This window comes from Bos mutus, chromosome X, assembly GCF_027580195.1.
Source record: "Bos mutus isolate GX-2022 chromosome X, NWIPB_WYAK_1.1, whole genome shotgun sequence".
In the NCBI taxonomy this organism is placed as follows: Eukaryota; Metazoa; Chordata; class Mammalia; order Artiodactyla; family Bovidae; genus Bos; species Bos mutus.
Genome location: NC_091646.1, coordinates 71171885 through 71182266, shown reverse-complemented (window position 1 = coordinate 71182266; position 10382 = coordinate 71171885). Strand labels below are relative to the sequence as shown.

Below are 10382 nucleotides of genomic sequence, written 5' to 3'. Positions count from 1 at the left end.
TTGACTCTTTTGATTTTCCCTTCATTAAATTCTAGCCTTTAGAAAGCTAGTTAGCAGCAGTTATGAAACACAGCTGGCTAGAAGCACTTTTGCAGCCTAATTTCTAGCAACATTCATGATTCAATTATTGCTGTGGTTGTCTTCAACATCACAAGTAGGTGTTATGCCGCATTTTACCTGAAAAGGGGATTGCAGGAAGCAATAGAGAGGTTGGTAAAACTAGCAAACAGGATAAAAAAAAATACAAGCATGAGTGCATAACGAAAAAAAAAGGGACTAGCAGAGAGAAAGGCAGGTACGTTATTCTCTTTGAATCTCAACTAAATGTTTCCATTCTCTGCAACACATTATCCTGTAGACATCAATTTTTTCGAGGCAACAGATAAGTGGGTAGAAGATGTACGGGCAGAGAGAGGTAATTATATCATCATCATGTTGGTAGGTAACAAGATTGATCTGAACAAAAGGAAAGATATGACTACAACTGCTTCTGGCATATCTAGCTCAGTCCCAATGGGGAGGGTCTCAGTTCAGTTCAGTTCAGTCCCTCAGTCGTGTCCGACTCTTTGCAACCCCATGGACTGCAGTGCATCAGGCTTCCCTGTCCATCACCAGCTCCCAGAGCTTGCTCAAAATCATGTCCATTGAGTCAGTGACGCCATCCAACCATCTTATCCTGTGTCGATCCCTTCTCCTGCCTTCAATCTTTCCCAGCATCAGGGTCTTTTCCAATGAGTCAGTTCTTCACATCAGGTGGCCAAAGTATTGGAGTTTCAGCTTCAGCATCAGTCCTTCCAATGAATATTCAGGACTGATTTCCTTTAGGATTGACTGGTTGGATCTCCTTGCAGTCCAAGTGACTCTCAAAAGTCTTCTCCAACACCATAGTTCAAAAGTATCAATTCTTCAGCGCTCAGCTTTCTTTATAGTCCAACTACTGGAAAAACCATAGCTTTGACTAGATGGACCTTTGTTGGCAAAGTAATGTCTCTGCTTTTTAATACTTTGCTCTATTTACTTGGGAGATTTACCTGTGTCAGGGATTAGAGCTTTGAGGCTTCTTGGTCCTAGGGAAGCATCATTATGCCTCAGAAAGGACTATCCCTATCCAGTAACTCTGGGTCAGAAGGGGGTCTTACCACTATCTGATCACTTACTTCATTTCTCATTTATCTAGACAAGTCTCTACAGAGGAGACAGAATTTTTGAGCCCAGTGCCAAAACCAGTTGCAATGCAAAAAATATAACTCATGTCTCTTTATGATCTCTCCATTGCATTTGTCCCTAGTTATTCACCATAGCTTACTCTTTTGGATAACCTTGGCTTGTCCTATTGTGGGGTGGGGGTAAGGTTCATCTCCATACTATGCAGTGCAAAGGCCTGGAATCATGTCCCTGAACCTGACCTTTTTCTTTTGCACAAAAACACATACACACATACACACAGAGCTATTCCAAGGCATGGCTTCTGCCCTTCTTTCCTGAGGTTAAATCCTCTCTACTGAAGGAAGAGGAGAGGATCCTTTCTCCCAGTCTTGCTGAGGTAGGGAGAGTACAAGCAGAGAAGGCAAACTTCCTTTGCTGAGGTGATGGCCAGGCCAATTTTTCTGCCTGACATATTGAAGGGGAAATGGGACTAACTTCAGCCCAAAGCAGCTGCCTGGTTTGCTTTTAGGTGAAAGGGATGATAAGATAAAAACTTCTTTTCTGTGTCTCCTAGAAGATGCCTCTGAGAGTTGAGATTTGACTCCAGCCACTTCACTCTACTACCTTCCTTCCTTAACACACACTTTGGTGGTGAAATCCAACTGGGGCCCTCCAATGAGTCAGGCATCAAAAACCATTGTTCCTATTGACAGCTTAGGACATCCCTCTGCCTAATTTGATCAATTTGCTGTATTTGGGCTTCCCAGTTTCAGTCCTCCCCCACCTCACATTTACGGTTTAAATACTTGGCTACTTATGAAGCTCTTATTCAATTCCTAGGCTTAGGAGTAAAACAGAACCCCTGAAAATGCTATCTTTTTTCCTTGACCACTTCTCACAGTTACAAGGTGGAAAGTTCTTGCAGAGCCCAGGAATCAATCCCACCTGACCATGTGGGATGTCTTACTGATAAACAACATCTGCAGGGGATGCAATTCTACAGCAGCTGCTGCTGCTAAGTCGCTTCAGTCGTGTCTAACTGTGTGTGACCCCATAGATGGCAGCCCAGCAGGCTCCCCCATCCCTGGGATTCTCCAGGCAAGAACACTGGAGTGGCTTGCCATTTCCTTCTCCAATGCATGAAAGTGAAAAGTGAAAGTGAAGTCACTCAGTCGTGTCTGACTCTTCGTGACCCCATGGACTGTAGACTACCAGGCTCCTCTGTCCATGGGATTTTCCAGGCAAGAGTACTGGAGTGGGGTGCCATTGCCTTATCCGCTACAGCAGCTAGAATATCTCAAAGACCAACACAGTTCCTTCTCCATTATTTTCTTATCTACGCCTTCAATATATGACAGGTCCTTTCACCTCAGTCTCTTATTGTTTGTGCCTTCTCCACACCATACCTACACCTCCACAATGCAGTTGCACCACGGTAGTGTCCCAACACAGAACCATTCTAAGTACCTCAAAGTAAGAACCAATTTAGGGCAAGAGGATTTTTTTGCCTCTTAGGCCCATGGCACCTGGCTGGGACTTTTTACCCTGTTCACTACACTTCTTAGATGAGTTGTTTTAAAACCTTTTACCCACAGGGAGAGTCTTGAACCTCAACATTCAGTAGACTCAGCCAATATGCCTTTGTGCAAGTATCTCAGCCCCTAGTTTCTTACTCAGATGGCCATTTGGGGGCAGCAGAGCAAATATGAACATATATTCTATGTGGGGCTGGGGGGCATTTCACTGGTGGCTCAGATGGTAAAGACTCCACCTGCAATGGAGACCCAGGTTCGATTTTTGGGTCAGGAAGATTCCCCTGGAGAAGGGGAACAGCAACTCACTCCCGGATTCTTGCCTGGAGAATTCCATGGACAGAAGAGCCTGGTGGGCTACAATCCATGGGGTCACAAAGTCAGATACAACTAACACTTTCACTTTCCAGGAAACACAGAGACAGCTAGATTGACTGTACCTCCAGCTCTGCTCACCAGGATGTTGCTATCTGATGATAGCACTGAGCCTCTAGAAGAGGTACCATAGTAGAGCTGGGGTTGGGGGGTGTTTATAGGAAGAACCAGAACTTCCTCACAGAGATATGTTACTATTATTTAGAACAGTTTCCCATATTTGAAGACTTACTCAAATTCATTAAAAAGAAGTGGCATGGAAACCCTGGTTGATTAGTGTTTGGCAGAGTCAGTAAATTGGTTGGTTTGTGCAAAATTTGGGAAGAGTAGATGGCGTGCTGCAATTCATGGGGTCGCAGAGTCAGACATGACTGAGTGACTGAACTGAACTGAACTAAGAGTGGGAAAGTGAGTTAACTGTGGCAACATGAGTAGAGGTGGTGCTGAAAGTGCAGAGGTGCAGCCTTCTAATTGTGATTTTTAAAAACTGAGGCGTAGTTGATGTACACAATTGTACTGTGACTGAATAAAAAGATCTTTAAGTACAAAAAAATATATTTAAAAAAATCAGACATTTAGGCTACATCTCAAACCAATAGCATCACTCTTCATGGGGAAGGGCCTCAAGATATATATTGAAGTTTCCCAGGATTCTTCAAGGAAAATTTGGGACTTTCATTATGGGGTACAACTTCACTCCATACCTCATTAGATAACTTTCTATTCTTAATGGGTATTGTGAACATGTCAATGGCATTACACGTGGCCTGCAATATCTAACAATGGATTGCTAAGAACATGGCAGAAGGCTATTTGGGGGTTGGGGTAAAGACAAGGGGGAAATCAGCAAGCAGTCAGTACTACTCAATCAACCAGATGGAAATTGGGAACCGACTGCTTACTGCTATCCCTGAAAAGAAATGCATCTAAGCCTCTCCCTTAGTTTATGTTCCAGATGAAAGAATCTGGGAAAAGAGAAGACAGAACTATATTAATACTGGCTCCTGCACAGAAGTGGCCATAGTTCATGGGGGAAGAGACAGCATTTCCTCCAGTACCCCTCACCCTATACCCATTCCTCAGTCATACTGCAGATAAGTTTCCTGGGTCTCCCTAACATTCTGGCCAGAAAGAGATAATTGTGAAGTACGTACAGTGTTGCTCTGTTACTTCTAGTGGTTCCTCTCTGTGGAAGAGCTTTTATTTTTATCTCAAAAGCATTTATCACCCAACCAGTATCATTCAAAAGTCACACCAACATGTCCTCAGCATTGTGTTTTACTTTTTTGCAGGGAGAAAATAGAATGAGGGAGGGGAGGAAAACATGGTTCCACTGCAGTCTCCAAAATGTATGGGTATACATTGCTAGTATAAGGATAGGATGAGATGGTCAGGCAGATTAGCACGGAGGCCCCCAAGATCCTTTTTTCTACTGATTTGTATATGCTAATGAAAATGACACAACATATGTGGAATTGCCTAGCACATGGTATTCAATAAATGTCAGCTGCTTTCTCTAGCAGGGTTCTCCACAGGCTAAGAGATACCTAAACATCACCATCCTTCTCCTTCCAGGGTATGAAGCCCACATAGAAAACTAGAGAACTCAAAGCACAGTACAGTTGGGAAAATGCAGTTGGCCAGCTGGCTCAGTGCAGGGTCTTGCTGTCTCCCCATCCTCCCGACTCCACTCTCCCAGGGTGAGGCTGAGAGTAGTTTCCCAGATGGCTTCCCTGAGACCTAGCTAGCTTGTCCTAGGAGATCCCACGTGGAGGGCTGTGGGTTGCAACTCTCTAGTGCACAGTCCTCTCTTTCTGGCGATGATAATCTTGGGGAAAACAAGAAAGAAAAGGAAGAAAAGCACAGGTTATTTTCTGGCCTGAGCTCCCAACTCCCCATTACCAACTTGTGGGGCCTCTAGTAAACAGTATTTAAAGAGTTCCCACTGAGGGTTCTGCCAGGTAAGCAAAAAAGAGAGAGGCACTTACTGTAGGGAAAGAAGCGGACCCGCATGCTGATTTCTCGAGCTGTCTTCAGGATCTCAACAGCCTGGAAGGAACGTGGCAGCTTGTACAAAAAAAGAGATACAACCCAGGACAGAATCATAACAGGAGGAAAGTAGTTTGCCACTCCAACCTTCTGGGTCACCAAGAGCTGCCTCCCTCTTGTCAAGGTGAAATTCTTTCTTATCAAGTTACACATTAGGCTAATCTTACCCACTGCATCCTACCTGGGATGGCTTCTAGCCTCACCACAGCCCAGGTGCTGTGCTCACCTTGCTGTGCTCAATATCTTGGAAATCCACATCATTCACAGCTAGGACTTGGTCCCCTTCCTGAAGTCCTGCTCGATGTGCATCAGAGTCAGGAATCACCTGTAATATATATAATCAAGGTAGGATAATTTCAAACAATGTAAGTGAAATTAAGTGCCATTCAAATATAAGGTACTATACTGGTTGTGTGTGTGTGTGTGTGAGAGAGAGAGAGAGAGAGAGAGAGAGAGAGAAATGATGTGGGCAAACAGGTGGCTTGCAAGGTAGGAAGTTGTAAGTGGGCAAGGACAGTCTCACTATGCCCCTTCTATAAGTCTACTGAATCATCCTTCTCCCCAGCCTTGGCACATCAGGGTTCAGCAATCTGATAACAAAGGGAAGTAGCTATCCATATTGCCTACCAGGCAGACGCACCTTGGAGATAAAGATGCCCAGCTGGGAGGCCTTTCCTCCTCGGATGTTAAACCCCAACTGTAAGACAAGAGCACAGAAGGGGGCTCAATACAGACCACAAACACAGGAATATCTAGTAGCATCAATGTATGATAGCTTGCCTTATGTCCCTCAGAGAGCAGTCAGAAGTTGTGGAAGTGGCATCTCAGCTTTTCTGCTCATAAAAGGAAGTTTCTTCACCTCCTTATCTGCTTCCCAATTCATCCCCCCCAGCCATGGCCAACTTCTGGGCCTGGTATGGACAAACCTAGCCTGGAATAAGAGGCAATTGTTTCATAAACTCACCTGAGCTCCAGGGGGCTTCTTCAGTGTAACAATGCGGGGCAGAAACTGGGTCAACTCATTGTTGTAGTCTGGATGGTATACCCTCTGCAAGACACAGCAACCCCAGAAATCTTGTTATCAGGCTTACTACTTTCATCCAGAACACAAATGCATCACCCTGAAGCCAGGAGAAGGTGAAGTCATGGACTTAGTTTAAGCAAAACAGATAACACTGTCCAAACAGGTAGATAGATAGCAATGGGGAAATGCTAGCAGCCCAGGAGCCCCTCACTTCTTTACCTCAACAGAATGGAAATTAGGGCTCTGAATTTTCAGAATTCTCTGGCATAATGGACTCTGGTAGGAAGATTCCACAAGAAGCTCCCAATGGGCCCAGTTGCTCAGAATCCAACTTCTAGCTAAGATTCACTCTCCACTGAGCTTTCTAACTGCCATCCTACCTTTCATATATTATCCTGTGCCTATGGGAAAAAAAATTCCTTGTACAGATGGTTCCCACCTCATGAGGAGGAATCCATGCTGGGGGATTCTCATAGGCAGGCAGGAAAACCACCGGGTAGTCATCGTAAGGAATCCGGCTGTCCATCTCCAGCAAGGACCTGGAATGGAAGCATGAATCAAAGCTGATGAAAATGGTTTAAAAGGGAAAATAGCCCAGCAAGTTTTAGAAAACAACCCCAACCCACTCCAAGACTGTCAGTCTATACGCTGAGCCCACTTCTAGGTAGGTGATAGATTTTGGGAGAGAAGGAAGAAAACTATCAACTTGGCTGAATATCTGGATGCTAACAACCTGTTAGATACACTATAGAAATGATCTGCTTTCTCACAACAATCTTGTGAAACATATGTTACCGTCCTCATTCTAGAGAGGAGGAAATCAGGATCGAATCTAAAACTATCTGACTACTTTCAAAATTCAACGGAATGCTGATTCCAACTATCCATAGAAACTCGGGGCAAGGCACTGCCCCACATTCCCTAATGTGATCAGTAATGGTGGAGGTCCGCAGATTGGCCTTTCCTTTACCACCAGCCACCTTCCAGATCTCTTTCCCGCATCGTGCCTGAGTCCTGTGCCCACAGCGCTGTAAAAGTTGTCTTACTACCTCTCCAACCCGTAGGCCTCAGGCGCCGAGTCTCAGCTCACCGCCAAGTCAGCCTGGGAACCGGAAGCGGATGTTAGGCTGAGTTGGAAAGAGGCGGGGTCAGGGCGCGACGCGCAAGTCCCCCTCCCATGCGTCTTCCTGCGCGCGTCGCGTGCGTGCTCCGCCCTCAGGCTGTCTGCGCTCCGATTGGCTGGCGCCTCCGGGAGTGATTTGAAACTTGGCGGTTAAACCTCTGGTTGGGACAGGGCGGCAGGAGACCTGGTTAAGGGACGTTTAGTTTGGTGAGTTAAGAGGGCACCTTAGCTTAGGATCTGCCCTTCCCGGTACCCTGGTGCTTTAGTTCTTTGTCGTCGTCTCCGCTGGGTTTTTGCTTTCCATTTCAGAGGCCACTTCGCTGTTTTCAGAGGGTCAGGGTGATGGGCAGTCCTGCCCTGGCTAAGACTAGAGAGTGAGAGACAGTGACTTTCCCGAGACAGCGATCCCGCTGGGAGGGAGAGGCTGCCGCCGTAGGCTACCACTGACTTCCCTAACCCACTACACCCTCCGAGGAGGGCCAGAACTGAAGGAGGACGCTCTTCCACTCCTGCCGACCTACCAAGGTTTATCAAAGAGCATTTTTTCTTTTTTTTTACCCTCAGCAGAGACGGTGCGGAAGTAGGATCATGAAGGAAGAGGTGAAGGGCATTCCTGTAAGAGTGGCACTGCGATGTCGCCCTTTAGTCCCCAAAGAGATTAATGAGGGCTGCCAAATGTGCCTTTCCTTCGTACCCGGGGAACCTCAGGTGCGTAGCAGAGTCCTGGACCTCCCTCTGAACAGCTGGTGCCAAATAGCAGTGAGGGGCATGGTCTAGCCTTTCTTTTTTTCCTTACTCCTTGTCCCTTGCCTTCTCTAGGTGGTGGTTGGTACTGACAAATCTTTTACCTACGATTTTGTGTTTGACCCCTCTACTGAACAAGAGGAAGTCTTCAATACAGCAGTAGCACCACTCATAAAAGGCGTATTTAAAGGTGAGACTGGTTGATTCTTCAAACGGTTCTTGAACATATACTATGTGTCAGGCACTATGATTGGGTGCTGCCAATACAGGAATGGATGAAACATGAGTCCTGCCTTCAAAAATCCCACAACCTAAGAACTGACCCAATGAAAAGTACCTTTATGCTATATTTGCTTTCTATGGTTCTGCTTGTCTTTGACTTGTATATGTTTTTGTTTGTTTGCTCTGAAACCTCGTTAGATTTTAAGTTCTTTGATGGGTGCTGATGAGGTACTAGTTGAGGTCCAGGCACTGCAAAGCCTCTTGAGGGATTCAGAGGTAAATAATACAGCTTCTGGGCCCTGAAAGAGTTCAAAGTCCAGGGGTAGGGGTGAAAGTAGATGACTACGTACACACTGTTAAACACATAAGAAATATTAAACTTTTTGCTTCATTTTTTTTAGACAAAAGTATTTTAAATGTTAAAACCTTTGAGATTTCCTAAAGCCCCTGAATACACTGGCCAGTTAATAATCTTGATTACAGAAGAGAAGCCAGGGCTTTAGTGTTATTTAAGACTATGGCAAAGTTCTGAAGAAGGGAGCAGTGCCAGAGGGGGTGTCTAATTGTTAGTCTAATACAGTGGTTAGTCAAGATTCAAAGGATTTAAAAGAAGTAGAACCATGGCATACTAGTCCTTCAAAGTCAAAAGAGATATTTACACATCATCTAGTCTATTTTTCTTTCCATCCAAAGAAAAATACTTTCTAGCAATATCTCTGTTAAGTCAACTTTCAGCATCTGGTTAAATTTTTTTTCTTTGACAGAAATATCACAGATTGGTTTTTGGACTACTCTAATTGTGTTAGATTATATTGAGATGAAATTTGCTTCCCAGTAATTTCTACTCAGTGACATTAGTTCATCCCTCTAGACAAACAGAAGCCTTCTTCCAGGCAACAGCTACTCACATTTTTTTTTCACTTTTTAAAATGTCATGGCTTAAGACACATTGAACACTTTGTTTCAGATTTTTAAAATAGTAAAGCAGTAATTTCAAACTCAATTTCAAACAAATGTTGCAGGAACAGCATAAAGTACTTTTTTTTTTCTGACCCCTTTGACATGAGTTGTCAAAGGGTTGACCTGATGGTCCCCTGAATACTTTAGTGTATATTTGCTACAAACAGGAGCTTTCTCCTATATAACTACAATACGACCATCAAAATCATGAAATTAGCATTGTTACATCACTACCATCTGGTACTCAGACTTCATTCAAGTTTCACCAGTTGTCCCAATAATGTCCTATATAGCAAAAGGATCTAGTTCAAAGTCATATGTTGTATTTAGTTGTACTGCCTCTGTAGTCTTCTTTATTATAAACTCATTTGGTCTTTTGACTTTCATGATCACGACAGTTTTGAAAATCACAGGCCAAGTTTGTAAATGATGTTTGTTTATGATTAGATTCAGATTGTATATCTTTAGCAGGAATATCGCAGAAGTGGTGCTGTATTCTTCTCATTGAATCCTACAGGACAGCACACAATTTTGATTTGTTCTATTACTACTGATGTTCTTTATGATCATTTAAGGTGGTATCTGTCAGATGTCTCCACTATAAAGTTAATCTTTTTTCTATCTATATATTTGGAGGACCATTATTTTATTCTAATTTTCTTCTAATTAACCATCCCTCCTTTCCTTTAGCCATTCCTAAAGAAAAATATGGCATCCAGACCCTGAATTATTCTGTTATCTTTCACGGAATGTACCTTCACAACTTCATAAGAATGTTAAAGTTCTACTTTTATATTCTGTTTCTTTTTTGAAAGTGTGGTGTTTTTTTTTTTTGTTTGTTCATATATTTAAAAAGCAAGGCTTCATTCACAATATGAATTACATAATTATAAAATTATTACATACTAAATAGTTATTCCAGCATTAAACTGATTTCTGGAATCCTTAAACAATGTAGTGTGTTTTGCAACCATACTCAAATTTTATGTTTTACATACAAAATATGTTCTTTACATCAAAGTACATATTAACAAAACTAAATTCTAGAAATCATATATCCTCTAAGACTACTTAATGAAAAGTCCTTAGTAGGGAATTAAAAAAATAATACATCCATTTGATAAATATTTTTGTAGAACTTAAATGAAATTTATCTCTGGAATTATTTTTTTAGTAAATATACCCTTTGTCAAACAGTTCTGCAGAT

General features: G+C 43.1%; 2 protein-coding genes across 5 annotated transcripts in view; one reads left to right on the top strand and one right to left on the bottom strand.

The window, feature by feature from the left end:
- Positions 1 to 4315: 4315 nt before the first annotated feature.
- On the bottom strand, positions 4316 to 7303 carry PDZD11 (PDZ domain containing 11). Of its 3 annotated transcripts, none has more exons than XM_070365786.1 (7): positions 7176 to 7303; positions 6566 to 6665; positions 6067 to 6150; positions 5743 to 5799; positions 5329 to 5427; positions 5042 to 5120; positions 4316 to 4881 (listed from the first exon to the last, which is right to left on the bottom strand). In XM_070365786.1, the coding sequence occupies exons 2-7, from the start codon at positions 6650 to 6652 to the stop codon at positions 4847 to 4849; spliced, it is 441 nt and encodes a 146-aa protein (XP_070221887.1). In that variant the 5' UTR covers positions 6653 to 6665; positions 7176 to 7303; the 3' UTR covers positions 4316 to 4846. The 3 variants fall into 3 exon arrangements, with proteins under 3 accessions (XP_070221887.1, XP_070221889.1, XP_070221888.1); XM_070365788.1 differs by having other exon boundaries at positions 5042 to 5102; XM_070365787.1 differs by having other exon boundaries at positions 7134 to 7187.
- Positions 7304 to 7355: 52 nt separating this feature from the next.
- Positions 7356 to 10382, top strand: part of KIF4A (kinesin family member 4A) — a 128972-nt gene continuing 125945 nt past the window's right edge. The window contains exons 1-3 of one of the 2 annotated variants that reach the window (XM_070365760.1): positions 7356 to 7456; positions 7814 to 7957; positions 8069 to 8183. In XM_070365760.1, coding sequence (XP_070221861.1) covers positions 7838 to 7957; positions 8069 to 8183 — 235 coding nt within the window. In that variant the 5' untranslated portion in view covers positions 7356 to 7456; positions 7814 to 7837. The remainder of the gene's footprint in view (positions 7457 to 7813; positions 7958 to 8068; positions 8184 to 10382) is intronic. The other variant, XM_005900836.3, reaches the window with a different exon arrangement.